The sequence below is a fragment of the Aythya fuligula genome, chromosome 2, assembly GCF_009819795.1.
Source record: "Aythya fuligula isolate bAytFul2 chromosome 2, bAytFul2.pri, whole genome shotgun sequence".
Lineage (NCBI taxonomy): Eukaryota > Metazoa > Chordata > Aves > Anseriformes > Anatidae > Aythya > Aythya fuligula.
Genome location: NC_045560.1, coordinates 54,620,368 through 54,637,742, shown reverse-complemented (window position 1 = coordinate 54,637,742; position 17,375 = coordinate 54,620,368). Strand labels below are relative to the sequence as shown.

At 36.8% G+C, this 17,375-nt stretch overlaps 1 protein-coding gene across 1 annotated transcript in view; it reads left to right on the top strand.

Annotated features, from left to right (window-relative positions):
- ADCY1 (adenylate cyclase 1) overlaps window positions 1-17,375 on the top strand; it is a 155,519-nt gene that overhangs the window by 52,456 nt on the left and 85,688 nt on the right. The window contains exon 3 of the mRNA XM_032183180.1: window positions 8,847-8,965. Coding sequence (XP_032039071.1) covers window positions 8,847-8,965 — 119 coding nt within the window. The remainder of the gene's footprint in view (window positions 1-8,846; window positions 8,966-17,375) is intronic.

Below are 17,375 nucleotides of genomic sequence, written 5' to 3'. Positions count from 1 at the left end.
ATGGTGGAACAATCCAGACATGGCTGTCGACTGGAAAGAAGAAAAACTTGTAATTGCAGAGGAAATGGCACACCAGTGGTTAGCCAGTGAAGTGCTTTCTGCTCTTCAATTTAACCTAGAAGGGAGTAGTGTCAATGAAGATGACCCTACTTGTGATGCCACCTTCCTAACATCTTCAAGAGAAAGGAACTTGGAGAAACAACAAGATTGTTGTCCCCATCATGTTCACAGTGAAAAGCTTTGTTCTGTGCAGCACTTCAGTCTCTAGCAAACGTGAACTCATATGTGACTTGTTTGCAGGACTGCCTAGAAATTGCATTAGCACTGCCAAGTTCCCTTTGATCATGACGTTGGCAGATGGCTTGTACTCTTGACAGTCAGTTTGAAAATCCTTCTTTATTTGAATGAGAAAAGACTCTTTATAAAGAAATTAAAATTTGGAATTTATGTTTTATATATATATATATTTATAAATATTCACATTATCTATGAATATAAATACTACATATTCATACTACCAGCACTAACATGAGGGGATAATTTTACCAAAAGATTAAACCCACTCTTCCTGACTATGCAAAATAGAAGGTAAAATATTTTCTTTTCCTTGTAGGAAGATTTAGAATTCTATATTTGGTGGCTCGTCTGCGCCAAAACCAGTTTTATCTTCATTGATATATCCTCAAAAACCTGCTTATTAAAATCCTATTGAAGCTTGATAGATAGGAACAAAGAGGTTTATTTAAGAAAAATAAGAAATTAAGAAAATAATAAAGAAAAATTTTACACAAATACTCACTTGAATTTTGGGGGGCTTTACTACCAGATATTTTCAAATCTACCACATTACTGTCTTGTCATACTCACTATAATTCTCTAAATGTTCTGTGGTTGGTAGCAAGTCTTTGCTGATCCATACATCTTTTGAACAGAACAATGACAAACTAAAATACACAAATTGTGATGAGACTTAATGCTTTATCTCATAACTCTAGTCACTCAATCCTCAAAACAAGAGCAGTGAAGGACAGTATATTTTAAATATGTGATATAAGAATATGATCCCATAATTGATGATTATTCTGTCACTGGTGATGACCCCAGACAACAGCTCACCTCAGAGGAGCTGTCAGACCCATGTCATATACAATCTAGTAACAGCAGTCCTAGCGTAGTTCTCAGAACAGACACTGTGCCTTGTGTGTAATCCAGCCAATGCAAAAGCTGACAAGAATTAGATCTGGTGGAAACTTCTTACAGTGGAGAGTTTTGATTTTCCAGTTCTCTGTAAACTTTATCTGTTTAGGCAGTGGTAGCTCCTGAAGAAGAGGGGAAGCAGCCTTTACTCACAGTGAGCCTTTCTTGCTATGAAATGAAAAACTGGCACTAGCAGGTAGCCAGGAAAGAACCTCTTGCTTAGTTTACCAAAATGCTATCAAATCTTCCTACTTTTTCTCTCCTTTCCTTTCAATGTTCACTGCAGAAAGGCAAAGAGTTTTGCTGTGGTTTTTTTTTTTTTTTTTTCTTTTCTTCCTCCACTCTCACCCCCTGCCTTATTTTGTTTTCCTCCATCTGCTTCTGCTTTCTGCAGAAAAGAAAATCAGTGCTGAAATGAGTATCATATTTTTCCTGCAATGTTCACTGTAATGCTTATATGGAGACATTGAATTTTGCATTATGTTTCAGAGAAAGCGAAGATTAAGGGTATGGGGTGAAACTGTAAAGATCATTGATATGCCAATGCTGGTCACATATTCATTGCCAGTTTATACTGTGTAATAATCCTTACCGTTATATTTCTAGAGAATTCTGATTTAACAGATATGAAGGCAACCAGGAAAATAGATTATGCTTTCTAGACTTCTTGTTTCATTGCTTGTCCTCGTAGCCCTTCTCCGCTCTCATTCCTGTTTAAAAATGATGCATGGAGCTGATCTAAAGGTTACCCTACTAGCAGTCTTCCAGCCCATTCTAGCATCACACTTGCCTTCATAGAGTATCACCTCATAAAGACTTCATAGTCATTCAATGGTCAGTGGTATCTGGGGCTTTTTCACTTGCAGAGGTTTCCAAATCATCCTATCGCATGTGTTTTTGTGGATTGTGCTGTTGAAGTTTACTCATTCTTCTCATTCTACTTCTCATATGCTCTCCTGTACCTTCAAACAGGTGTATGGTATCATTACATACCATACACCTTTATATACATTATATACTTTCCAGCCCAGTACTTCTACAGTCGATGCTGCCCATTGCTCTCTGTTTTAGCCAAGATTTCACTCTCCCTTATTTCCTTCAGTAAGCATTACACTCTCCATTTTATTATTGTAAATAATCATCTTCCATGTGGAGTCTATCAATGCCTTATTAAACATTATGCTGATGATATATTCTGCCTTTCTTTTGTTTAAACAAAAGCAAATAGGTTAACCATAGCCATCTTGCATTGTATGATCATGTACCATAATAGTATGCTGTTAGCCATCCTCTTACCATTTCAAAATCAGTGCACTAGACTGCGATTTTACGGAAGGTCTTTTTTGTTTATGATTGTAACAAGGATTTACTGATAAATAGATATTTTCAAGTAATCTCACGAATGTTCTGAAACATTGCCACCTTGTGGCTTCCAAAAAATCACCATCTTTAACGGTGCTTTTTTTCATACTTAGTTGGAAGACAAAGCAGTCCATTTTTCAAAGTATAGTTTAATTTAAAATAATGTATGAAGGAAATATATTGCCTTCATTTTCCAGGTTACAGGTAGTATAAAAGAATCTCAGTAGTATTACACAGACTTTTTTCAGTGCACTAGGCTTCTTTTCCCTCTCATTTTTTTTCCCTTGCAGTTTCTGTAAGGAAACTGTAAAATGAATGTACAGTTTAATATAGGTATAACAGAGACCATAAACACACTAAGCAGTATCTTTTAAAATTATGCAAGAGTAATTTATCAAGGTATAATTAGGTAGCAGGTGGTAATGTTTAGGATGTACTTTGTAGTCCCTGATGACAAAGTAGAAACCAAATCTCAAAATTACGTACATGAGCTGACTTTGAAACAGTCTCTAGAACATTTTTTATGAGTGCCTGAAGCTTGTCTTCTCCAGAAAAATGAATAAATACATAAATATTGTGTCACTTCCCATTTAAGAATTGTAATAATAGAAGATCTTTTGTTGACTGCATAATCTAGTAGACTGGATTTCATTTTTGTGTTATAAAAATCCTTTTAAGTGTAGATGATCAAAATGGTTCTTTTTTATGTGAGCTTCTTTTCCTGTTTGCCATTGTAACTGGACAGTCACTATATAAAAAAAAAAAAAAAAAAACAAGAATAAAAAACCATGTCAGTCAGAAAGCAAAGGTGCTAAACATATTTTGTTACATCTTTTTATTTTTGTTTTTGCTTGTTTTTAAAGTCCTTATGAAAATGTAGAAAGCCACAGGCCATGGGTATGCAGTCTTTCCTAAGTAATATGGGTTAGTACCTGGGGACAGGGAGTGTGAGGATGGACCATCAAGAGCTACTGCTTTCCCCAGCACAAGTTTGGAAACCACTGAGTCCTATTTTGAGTAATCTCTCTTCCAAGCTAGATATTGGGCCTGAATTCCCTGGTGGGTGAAGGCAGCAGGATCAGCAGTTTGGCTGTAAGCAGAAGTTCAGAAGAAACATGACAAAGATGACTAAGATGGCCTGACTTGCATCCATTACAGGCCCATTCTCATGGGGTTGCAAGACATAATGAGCAAAAATTTTCTTCATGGCCCCTCAGCAGGTCCAGACTGTAACTTAGTTCTCAGAATGAATTCTACTAGACATGCATATACAGTAACATGAGTGAACAGGGCTCTTGCAAGCAATAGGTTCAACAAACCAAGGAAACACAAGAAGCCACAGCTTTGAGACAATGCTCCACTTCCTCTGGTTGCTTTTCTCCTGTATCTCAGAAACAATGGAGACTACTGTTTCCTTCGATGAAGTAATTTAAACTGACTTTAAGGAAGATTTCCATTTTGTTTTCTATTTATCTTGTGTGATAATCTACAATAAAAATAATTCAGCATGGAAAAGCCCAGCAAGTACATCTAGTTAATGGGCCACCCAACTACACAGCAGACAATGGGGAAGAGAGGAGAAGATGCTGGCTGTAAACATTAAGATATTTTACTGTACTGAAGCCTCTTTTTCTGATGAAGGGAGAATGGGTTTGTAAATGATTTACAGCTTCCTAAAGAGTTTTGAAAAATCTATCAGTCATTTCCCATACAGATGTCAAAATAAATAATTTTGTGCAATAGGAAAGGAATGTGGTATTAGGCTGGATAGTATTGTTTGGGAAGCTGAATAAAATGATTATAAGTACAGATGAAATTTTCAAAACGACATTAAGAAAGCCTGCCCTCCTTTCCTCTTTCCCTCCCTCCCTCCGTCCCTCTCTCCTTCTCTCCTTTATAAAGGGCTTTTAAACAACTCCAAACTTGTGTGGGATTTGCCGCTCCAGCTAGATGCGTGTATGTCTGTGGGGCCTGATAGGATTCATCCCAGGATGCTCAAAAAGCTGGCTGATGCAAGACCTCTCTCAATTAATTTTCAACAGGCTTGGGTACCTGGAGAGGTCCCAGTTGACTGGAAGCTGGCAAATATTGTTCCAATTTCCGAGAAGGGCAAGAAGGAAGACCTTAATAATTATAGGCACTTCAATCTCACTTCAGAGCCTGATAAAATTATGGAGAAGATTATTCTGGGAGTTACTAAAAAACACCTGAAGGACAACATAGTCATTGGTCACAGCCGACATGGGTTCATGATGGGAAGGTCTTGTTTAATAAACTTAATTTGCTTTTATAATAAGGTTACTTACCTACTTGACCAAGGAAAGCCAGTTGATAAGATTTTTGGGAGGGGATTTCAGCAAGGCTCTTGATATTGTTTCTCACAGTTTCTTACAGTATCTGTCTGGACAAAATATTCAGCATACTACTAGTTAAAAACATAATATGATGGGTGAACAATTGGCTGACGAGTTGGACACAAACAGTTGTAGTAAATGGGGTTGCATCAGGTTGTCAGCCCATCACTTGTGGCATTTTGCAAGTCCCCACTTTAGGGCCATTTCTCCTTAATGTTTTAATAAGTGGTTTGGATGCAGGACTTGAATGTAAGTTTGCAGATGACATTAAATTAGGAAGAGCTGTTGAATGCCCTGATGGTAGAGAGGCCTAGCAATTAGAGGGCTGGGTGCTCACCTATCATATGAAGTTCAACAAGAGCAAGTGTAGGATTCTGTATCTGACATGAGGCAATCCTGGATTTATGTACCAGCTCAAAGAGAAGAGGCTAGAGAAGAGCCCCATGGAAAGGGATCTGGGGGTTCTGGTTGATGGAAAATTGTATATGACTCAACAGTGTTCCCTGGCAGTCAAAAAGGCCAACTGTATCCTGGATTGTATCAAGCACACCATTGCTAGCTGACTGAGGGGAGTGATTGCCCCACTCTGCTCTGCACTGGTGCAGCTTCACCTCAAGCACAGTTCTGTATGCCACCATATAAGAAGGATATAAAACTATTACAGAGTATCCAAAGGAGGGCTGCTAAGACGGTGAAGTGTCTAGAGGGGAAGGCATTTAAGGAGTGGATCACTTGATTTGATTAATAACTTGAGTAAGGAGGTCACTTGATTTGTTCTGATTAGAGAAGAAGAGACTAAAGGTGCTGATCTCTTCTCTCTCATGACCAGCAATAGGGGAACAGTGTGAAACTGAATCAGGAGAGGTTCAGATTGGATATTAGAAAAAGGTTCTTCATCAAGATGGTCATTGGGCACTGGAACAAGCTGCCCAGGGAACTGGTCACAGCACCAACCAGAGTTCAAGAAGCATTTGACAATGCTCTCAGATGTATAGTTTGATTTTTGTGTGGTCCTGTGTGTAGCCATGAGTGGGACTCAATGATCTTTGTGGGTGTCTTCTAACTCAGGATATTCTTTACTTGTTGAATTGTGCCAAGGTGTCACTGAGCAATTCCTGATTGGCTTAGTATGTACATTTTGACTTGACTTGAAGTCAAAGGAATGGATTTATTCCTTCTTATTTTCAACAATTCTTCATTGCTGTGGAAGAATGAAATCTGGATATTTTTAAAGTTGTGTTCTATTCAAGTTGAACTAAGTCTTCATTAGTGGTGCAGAAATCCTCATTAATAGGAATAGGACAATTGACAGAGGCAGACCAGTTTGGCATTACAAATCCCAGGCTACATCTGACAGTTTAAAATAAAATTGTAATGAAAAACACTGTGAATGAAGGGGATGTAGGTCCTAATCTGTTAGTTTCTTTTCTTAGTGGGATTTCTGCAGGGAATGCAAAATCATTTTCAGACAATTACAATCTCATAAAAGATTATTTTTTTTTTAATCGTGATTTCACCTTAGATCATATTAATGCTGAGTGAAGATTTATAGCAGGAAGAGAGAGTACAAATTCCTAAGACAGCAGATGTTGTTCACAGTGTTAAGATTTAATTTTCTGATTAGAAACTAGCTGCTAAAAGCTTAAACTGTATCGTAGATCAGTGAGAAAGATGAAAATGTGGAGACATTTTTCTCTCTACTAGCCCCTGTATTTTGTAATATGCCACATGTTGAGGCTTCCCCAATACAACTTCAGTTGTTACTAAAAAGAAGTTCTGCCACATGAGTGTTGGTTTATTCTAGTCAATGTTGTTGCTAATTGATTAGTGATCCCTGTCTGACTCTTGCTTTTTTTTTTTTTTTTTCTGTCACCACCCATCTCCGGCAGAGGTGACAGCCACCCAGGCATGAATGTCACTACAAGTGTAACTGGCCTTGCTTCAGTACTGTCACTTGTTCCATTCAATTCACTATGCAGCCATGCACATCTAGTTTTCCTTTTGGTCTGATGTTCAGATCATTTTTTCAATCAGATCAGCCATATGGGAGCAAATGAAAAATCAGTCAATGATGGTAGGATCTACTGAATAGAGATCCAGATGAGAACCATTTCCCCAGCCTTCAGCAGTATTCGGTATTCACAAAGTCAATTTTACATTTCCAAACCTCTGAGATGTAATCATCCCTTATGATGACCTGGAAGACAATACCACTTTGCTTGACAGATGAGATATTGCCCAAAATAAAAGAGGCTTTTTTTTTTTATTTTATTTTTTTAATAAAGTTAGATGCTGTCTTTCATTTGTATTCAGTGCTCTGATACTTTCCAATGTGAGTTTGTTTCTTATCTTTTCCCATCTGTTCTGCAGTGACTATTCTTTAGAGCCACACTGCTGATTCCTTTCTTGGCCTGAAAGGATAGCTCAGCCATGGCTGAGTCTTTCCTTGCTTGTTGAGTTTGAGGCTGCTATATTAAAATAACATTGAAATTGTAGTAATTTACCATTTCTTACCAAGATCTATTGCTAAGGCTATTTGGTTAACTTGAAATTCACAAATATTTAATTTCACCATATTCTGCAATATTCATGGTATATAAGTGAAAACAATAGGAAATAGGCTTAATTAATGATCTCTAGCCTCAAGTCCATATGCACTGCCACAAATACAGGAAGGATCATTAGTCTAAAATAAGAACTCTAGCAGTTCTGCAAAGTTTATCTTACCTCCTAGTGACATAAATAACCAATTCGTCATATTTCAGATGAAACTGTAAAATTAAAAACCCTTTGTGTGTTATTTGGAGTTTCTGTCTGGTAAATGTGTGCATGTGAGCAATACAGCATATTTGCCCATGCAGATACCCTCTTCTGAGTGTTGATTATTGCTCCTTACTTCATGTGATTCAAATAACAGGATGATGCAGTTCAAACAAGTTCTGCACTTATGTGATGTGCTATCTCACAGTTGCCATTCCTGTGGCTCCTGTTACATATACAGTTATGTGAATTCCTTCAGTATGTTTCCAGAACTGAAACTATCAGGCCTGATGCATAGACTTGTAACTACTCACTGGAAAAACAAAACAAAACAAAACAAAATCAAACAAACAAAAACAGGTCTATTGCATTTTGAATTGTGTTTTCTGTGTGAAAAGAAAAATTCAACAGATATCTAAATACAACACCTAAGAACACCTGCTGCAGGTTCTACAGGTCCCTGAATACAGGCCAGAATATTTGGAATAACTACATAGGCATTTATAGTCAACACTGATGAGATCCAAAATATTAGAGGTCCTTTCTATGCAGGTCAGTGACACATGCTAAAATATCTATGTGGATATAGCAAGCAGAGTTGTGTTTTAATAGGGGTTTGCACCAATGTGTTCTGTTAACATGATGGCTGGAACAGACATTGCCAGACTCGATAAGATGCCATTAAAACTGCGTCTTTATTATGGTTATGCTGATTCATACTGTGTGGATAGTTCTGTCATCCATTCTCTCTGCTTAATAACCAGCTGTCATAGTCCTTGTAGTATAACATTTTTATTAGATTCAGAAGTAGGACATACAAATGATCCTGTAAATTCTTTCTCAGATAGATAAAAGCTACTAGAGATAAAGAAAGTTGCTACTATTAACATTGTGATATTAATGAAAATTTTGGAAAATTATCAGTTTTTGCTGTCTCTTCCATTTCTGTGTAGCTTGTTTGTCAACTGATTTATTTATTTTGTGCAGAATATTTAAAAAGAATGCACAGTCTGCAGAAGTCTGAAAAAAAAATGGTTTATACTATTTATTTAGAGAAGGTTCTCAGGAAGCAGACTCAAGTAGGAATAAGTTGTCTAGTTTCCTAGTTTAAAACAGTTTAATAATAGACAACATACTATAGCGCAAAACTGATGTTGTTTACATTTTTTTCAGGAACGTCTCTTGATGAGTCTTTTGCCCAGGAATGTTGCAATGGAAATGAAGGAAGATTTCTTGAAGCCTCCTGAAAGGATTTTCCACAAGATTTACATTCAAAGGCATGACAATGTTAGGTAGGATTGATATCGTACATTAAATAATTTAAAGCAGAGAATGTTTAGTAAATATACATGCAGTTGTGATCAGGTCTTGGAACATAATAAACAATCAGTATAGTAAAGATCTGTCATTTATGGGAGAATGGTGGCTGCTAGGAAGACATAGTAGTCTCAGGAGTAAATGATCACTTAATAAATGGCTTTCAATAGTAATGCTGGGAGGCAGGAAACTTTTCAAGTGAGTAGTCATTCTTTTTGTACCATCTTTCATTTTGAGTGAATAGAATTATTTAATTTGCATGGTAACAATAACACATTTGCATTTATTTTCCTGATAGTAAGGAAGGACTACTTTTAGTACTATAGTTTTTCTGAGTAACACCATGGAAAGTGTGAGGTAAACTCAAGAAAATACATGTTTGTCCCCATTACACAAGCATTCATCTTCAGAAGATGTTATTGACTGAGGCCCAATTTGACTTCTTGTTCTTGTTCAGTAACAGACTACCGTGTAAGCGGCCTCATTCATGCTGGTTGTTGTCAAAGTGCATTCTCATTTTCTATTCTCTTTGCCACTCGAAACAAATTCCCTAAAGGATTTGTCTGAATGGTGTTGTTTTATGATAATTCCTCTAGTTACATTTTCTCCAAGTGCTTCCACACTAAAAACAGTTTCAAAGAGGTACCATCCTAGCTCTAAGCAAGGTGCATCTCCAATAGAAGATATCATAGAACTGTCTTAAGATTTTCACTGTCTGCTCATGTGGCAAAGGAGTAAACTCCATCTCACCTATTCAGAAGCAGTTTCCTCTTCTTGGGGTTTAGCCCATCTGCCATTGAGCTGACTGTAATATTTGCAAAGACCACTTTTAGTGACTAAGATGCTGCAATTAAAATTATCTATGTCAGAGAATCAAAGATTACTGTAAAGGGATTATGTAGAAGACTCACAAATCAGGTCGGATTGGTAAACTGTAAATGAAGCATTATTGAATTTATTCATTAAAAACACATTTATTTCCAGTGATTAAATCTTACATTATGTTAATCATCATCACTACATACAAAAAAACTTGGTCTTTAACCACCAACTTAAAGTTAGCTGTAAGTGTACAATACCCCAGAGATGATCCTGCACAGTTGGCATAGTTGGTTATGGGCTTCAGTAGTTCTCAGTTGCCAAAGTCAAGGTTGTCAGGCTTGTGAATTCAAGACCAGAAAGTGAGCTGTCTTTTCATCTATTTTTCCTTGCTTATGACTCATGCTTTCATACTACTGTCACCCCACCAACACTGTTTGTCTCTTTTTCTATTTCTTGCCAATCTTTTTTCTTTGGTTTGCAGTGGCCTGCCTATTTGCAGTCACTTGTGCTAATCTTGTCTGCTCTCTGCTAAGTTTTTGTTGCTCAGGTGCCTCCTACTGTCTTTGTTTGTCTCTTTGGTGATCAGATTGTTCATATACCTATAAAAAATTGTGTCTGGTTATGCCATCACAGTGTTACAAAATATATTCATCCTACCGTTTGTTGCATTTATATTCAGGCTTAATGCAAGCCAATATTGTCCTGGTTAGTACATTTATAATTTACATGCATAATAGGTCTTTACTTTGACTACAGTGTGGATAGTCTTTTTGAACTCCATTATTTTGCAACTGAACTGATATAATACTTCTGAGTTCTCTGTTGTGCTAAAGTCTTTTTAAAAACATAAACTCAGGAGTTATCCTTTTCTGCATGACACGGTATTTCATATAACCTGTAAGGATGTTGTGGCTCACATATTGCTTCTATGTAGAGTTCATCAAAGACTTTGAACTTGAATACATCCTCTGGGGAGGTGAATTCATTCTCTGGCATTAGAAAGTTATTTTTGAGGTAAATGGAGAAAAAGTGATATGGTCTCATTTTAATGTGAAAGATCCTTGGGGAAGAGACCTGAAAACAGGAAATCTCATCAAGTATACAGCAAGAAACTATATAACTCATGCTCTTAATGCAACTATCGCATTCAGAAAAAGATAAGAGGGGGAATACTGCCCTAGTAAATACTTAGCAAGCTGTTGCTAGCAGGTCCCAATATACCATTGTTATATACGGAGTGGTGATTCGTGTCGAGAAAATGGTTGATATTAATAAAGAAGGGGGAGATGTGGGAATGTGGCCATGGGGGTTGGAAAGCCCCATGGTTGATGATAACATCAGACTCTTAACGATGAGGCCATCAGGAATGTAAAAGAGTTTAGAGGGAACAAAGAAGGGTGATTCAAGAGACTCCATCCAGTCTCAGGTTTCTTGTTCTCCAGCCATTAAGGCATGGAAATTTCTGGGTGTTTGCCGTTGCTGTTATTTGCAAAGTTGTTTGACCAATGAAAAGTTGTTTTTGAAAAGGACTTCTGTGGGGAGAAGGGTATAAGAGAGGAGCCTGCCCTCAAGATTAAAAAAAAACAAAAAACAAAAAAAAGGCAACACGATGTGGTGACGTTATGTCATAAGTACAGAAGCAGAAAGAAAGAATGAAAAGGAACAGGCTAGCAGAACGGAGAACACGACGGGAACAGGCACACTGCCTCATGGAGATAGGTTCGGCCAAACTCAGCAAACTGCTCAAAGAAGCTCGTACAGAAAGTCACTGGAAATAGGCACACCGGAGCTGGAAAGAAGCTCAAGCTGAGAGGAGTGGACCCGTGCACACAGCTGCCCCTCGCTGGCAAGCAGCTGCGCATTATGGGGAATCATACGTCCTTGGAAACAAAGACTGTCCTGGTAACCTTACAGATTATTCTCCTTATTAACAATCAGGCAGTTTATGATCCTGAAATATGGGACCAAACTGAGGTCAAGATGTGGGACTCTGCAACTAAAAACGACAAGGTTGCACCTGGTGAGCAATCTCTGAGGCCTTAAAGAGACGTGGGGTGGTTTGCCAGACAGCGAGGGAGCTGCAGGCTCCTTTACTGATCCGACTGCTATGCCATGGCCCCTCTGCTGCTACAGCCATCGAAGGCTTTTGCTGTTACGCCCCCTGTTGACCTGGACGTGCCTTTTGACCCAGGCTCTATTGGCCTTGAAAAGGAGATGGATATGCTTTTCTTCGATCTGGGAAGAACGGGATACATAAGGCCTGAAGGCTGAGTTGCTTGACAACTTAAAGCAAGACATACTGTTCAAAAGGAATGGAAAATGGAGACTGTTAAGTCATGGAACTTAAAGGATTGTTTGTTACCTTTTCTGATTGTATAGGCAGACTCGGGTTTAGTATGTAAAAGCAATGTTCTGTATATGTAGAATGTTTGATGTTCGTGTGTGCATGTTGGTGGAGTGTAGACTCCCCGCACACCCAGCGCTGTTTACTTGCCTTTTATACTTTTTATAAATATTCTTTTATAGATATTACTAAATTCAGAGTGAGTTGTATCGTCATTTATAACACCAGTTTCACCCTCAGAGCTGTGTGACTCTGCAGATTTAAACAAGGAAGGGGAACTCTCTGCACATTTCACTCTGACAGCAGCGTATAGGACAGTCCTACCCTTCAGGAAGCGCAACTGGGTGTCAGTGCCAATAATAAGATGTGGACCTTACCTTTTTAAGGAGATGGAAGCAACTTTTCTTAGTAGTGGCACTTCAGTCCTGTACTGGGCACCATACCTGTATTCTCATAACTTGCCCTTTTCATACCAGGCATTCTATATTTCTAAATTCCTGGAATTTCAAACCCCAAGGCTAGGCAGTGGAAAAGATAAAATATGCCGTATATTTATGCTTCTTTATTGCAACCCCTTTTTTTTTTTTCCTGGCAAATATCTGAGGCTGTCAGAGCGTCATCTTCCAGAATGGATAGACTGAAGGATATAGGCATGAAATGAGTAAACTGCATGATTTTTCCACTCTCCACCTATTAAAAAGGAGAAGGAAGAGAAGGATGAGGAGGAGGAGGAGAAGGGGGAGAAGGAGGAGAAAGAGAAGGAGAAGGAAAAAAGGAAAAGGAAAAAGAGGAAGAGGAAGAAGAAGAGGAGAAAGGAGCCATGACCAACAAAAACTATGTACCTGAAAAAAAAATAATGAGGATTCATCTAATGTTTTATTTTTCTTTCTGCAGTAGAAGCATTAAAATCCTTTAACATCAGTTCAAGATTTCTATGTAGAGAGGGAGCCTTACTTACTTTATATTTCCATTTGAGATGGTTCTAAGGTAATCAGTGAACACAGCCCATAAAAAAGCACTAAATGTATGGCTCTACATGTATGTATGGATGACAGTGTCATCAAAAGAACTTGGAAGGGCCATAGGAACAGCAGTAGTTTGTGGGAAAATTTCTTTTCTTCTCTAAATCACTCACATTTAGATAATGAAAAATACCTGCTGGGGAAGATATGTATCAACTCATAACCTGAGGAATGTCTTGTTACTGAAAGTGCCAGAAGTGAAGAGGGTGAAACCTTGAACCCTCCATGTTCCTCCAGTTCCAGTGCTTAAACTTTCATAATTTATTTCTAATACAAGCAGATCCTTGTTTGCACTATGTAAATGCTTACTGCTTGAGCTTTGCAGAAAGAAATACTGATGGCCCACTATCTAAAATGTCATTTGTCCACTTGAGATACTTATTTTCTTACAGTGTAATTGTTTATTTTTCTTCCAGATTTTTCATTTTTAAAAGAATTGTTCCAATATTAGAATTTTGTTTAAATGAACTGCTGATCACTTTCACTTGTATATTTTCTCTTCCTGACATTTAGTTTCTCGTATGTGGTAGTTTTATCATGTTTTTCTTGTAAATTAAGTACAACATACAGAAAATACTTTTTTTTTTTTTTTTTCCTTCTCTCACAATCCATTAACTTTGGAAGAGCATGGAAGCTCTCTGTTCAGCAGCAGTTTCATGTCAAAAGAGAAAGATCAGTAGGCCCAAATTTACATCTGGAAGCAAGACAGTGTTACAAGAAAAAGTTTTTATTCATATCAATGTGTTTGTGTGTGTGCAGTAAGGAACAAGAAATATTTCCCAGATAAGGTAATCCCCCATGTTCACTTTTTAAAGGGTAGTGCTTAAATCAGAAACTATATATCTATGGAACCCTCCCAAAGAAGAGGTCACAAAGAACTGTCATAATCTGGTGAAAATCAGTCCTTTCCCTACACATTCTTCACTGTACATACATCTCTGCTTCTACATTTTGTGTGGAATACCTGAACATTATTCAACAGTCTTGAAGACGTGATGTTTTTCTGTCAGCCAAAGAGAAAGAAGTGAGGCATTTGTTACCTTGTAATGTTTTTGGACAGAATTGTTATACAGTAGGAAATTAATGCATATTCTTTAAATGGAAAAAAAAAAATATATATATATAATGTAAAACGACACATAAATACACTTTCAGAATTATAGTGTGAACCACATGAGAACATTAGATTCAAGCCTTAGGGTGGAAAATAATCACAATCAAAATAACTTCTGATTCTCATAAGAAAAAACAAAAACAAACAAACAAACAAAAAGTAGTTCATATGCAGTTAAAGAGACATTTCAGCATAGCACAAGAACTATCTTACAGGGGTAACCCAAGCCAAGGTCACCATGAAGGATGTGAGGACCATATGTCAGCTTACATGTGAAGATTCCCCAATATACCTGCTCTTCTGTGATACTCAGGAGTGTGGTTTGGAACATAAAAGATACATTTCTTCCTTAAAATCAGGTTAAGCAAGGTAGGGTTTATATTTTCTTTTAAAAGAAGGAAACAAAGTGAATATTGATCTGTTACTGATTTCTTGGGCCTTTGGTACAGCAATTTAACCTAAGTTTTACAAGTAAGAAATAGAACTGGCTCAGTGTAACAAGAGAATAATTTCAGGCAATGCACTGTTTCAAAGCTACCAATAAAATTATTTCTTGAATCTATTTAGATGTGGTTGTGACCCAGTTTGAGGCCAGAGACAGTCTGCAGCTACTTACATGCAAATATTTCTGATCTGTGCTGTATTCTAGAAAGCATCAAAACACAGATTTATTTTTTTTTAAATTTGAATTACCCATTCCAATGCTAAAAAGCTGTGATCATGAAGACTATAGACAGGGTTTATATATATATATATATATATAAATAAGTGTGTATATATATATATACACGCACACATATATATAATATATATATATATATTATATACATATATTATGTATATTATATATACATAATATATGTATATAATATATATATATTATATATATATATACAGCTTGTAAGGCTTCACAGTGAACTTTTTTACATAAAAACAAATCCCCTTCCCCCTTCTTTTTTTTAGCTTTAATAATCCTTTGTGTTGTTGTGCTTTTTTTTTTTTTGAGATCACTTGTTTCTTAATCATTGCAGTGAGTTACAGATAAAATTTTCTAATAATCTTCACTTATGATTGATTTTCAGAAAAAAAAAAATAGGAAAAAAAATCCTACAGATGCCTTTTTGATGCAGCATGTGCCATTAAAATATCACTCTTACTTTAAGCTGTACTCTAATTAAATAAAAAACACACGCAGAAAATAAAAACTAACCATCAAAAAAACCCAAACCATATCACTTCTCCCTCTTTTGCTGAGTTCATACAAGTGGCTCTGGTGAAGCCAGCAGGACTGTTCAAGCATAAAAGGCACATTAAAGAGCACTGTTATCAGTGAACATTTACTACCTACAAGCTCTTAAATCTGGAACTTGGCAGGATTTCTTTTTTGGCACATGCCATAAGGAGACACAGAAAAGTATTGTTCCATCAACATTCTCAATGGGAAAGTGGCTTAAATCTCTTACACCAAGCTACAGGCTTTCAGCGTTCCATTTTAGCAAGGTGTAGCATCTTCTCAGAGTGCTGCGGTAGGGCTGCCGTGTCACTATGCTGGCTACACATGCTCATGGAGCTCAGGGGAGCAGATGAGAGAAAGCAGGAACACAGAAGGTTCTAGTGGAATTACTCAGTGCTTATCAACACAGAGATGCTCCAGATATGTCACAGAGCATGAGACAATGCTGTGAACAAGCTCAGCTCCTTGTATGTGATAGAGAGATGAGAAATGACTGACTGTTCATAGTGATTCTTTAATTCCTGAAGTTGCTTACAGCAGTGTTGCCTTGCTTTTATTCAGGTTTTCTATATAAGAAGCAGTTAGAAATTAATAGTTCTGGGGGAAGGGAGAGTTGTTTATCAAATCAGATTCACCAGGAAACTTTTTTAAAGAGTCCTTAGGATACCTCAACTAAAAATTTGGACTAAAAAAAATAGCTATTAAAAACCTAAAATCTTCTAGTAAAAAAATAGCAGTTAAACAAAACAAAATAAAGCAAAGCAAAACATAACATTATTTTTCAGTGATTACAAATCTTTTCCACAAGTTACACAAAAAGATACAGGTATCTATCATCTAGGCTTTGTTGTGGTATTGCATAGGATTTGTATTTTTATGGTAAATTTATGTGGGTATTAGGGATTATAGCGTTGTCTGTGTGTCTACTAGAAACTGTTCATAAGTCAATGTAGATTCAACTACTGTACATAGTAATTGGAGAGGGAATATATCTTTTCAGAAAGGTGAGTTTCATTAAGAAAGAAGGAAATATTTTAAGATCAGAAGGAAAGAGGCGAATCATAGGATCTACATGTATAGTGGTGGGAAATGAGACAAACTCTTCAAGAACTTTGTTTGCAAAGTTGGTAACTGAAAGAAATCATTTATCTATAAAAAATATTAGTGAAAAATCTGGTATCTTCCTGTTAGAAAAAAAAAAAAGCTAATTTTCCTATCAAATGTTACAAAGATAGCCAGTGCTTTCATTGGCGAGTATTCAGGCTCTATCTATCAATACATTAAAAAAATGTTAAAACTAAGATATTATAGGAAGAAAAAAAAAAAAAAAAAAAGGTAATTTTAGGCTCATTTTACAAAATACAGTCAAGATGGGTGGAAAGTTTCAGGAAACAGCCACAAAAAATCTACAGTCAAAACTACAAATGCATCAAGAACAAAGGAAATACTCACCCAATTCCAGCTGTACCATCAAGTGGTAGTTAAGAGCAGAAGGTATTAATGGAATTATGAGGGTTTTAAGTCATTGAAAGGGTAGCCACAGCTGTTACTTTGAGATAGACAACCAGTAATAAAAGTATGCCTTGCATCTCAACTAAAAACATCAGAAGAAAATATTTTAAACTTCTCTCCTACTGCTTCTGTCTTGCACTTTAGTAGTATATGTATCTGCTCCTCAGATCTTTTGTAAACAAGCAGTGTTAGGATTAAGCAAACCTCCCACCTGGAACAGCACTGCTCCTTCAACACATCAGCATCACACAGACATTAAAATCAAGAGCAGGGAAAAAGTTTGAGAAAGCACTGCTCAAAAATTATTTCCCCTATAAGATTTAAGTAGAATTTATGA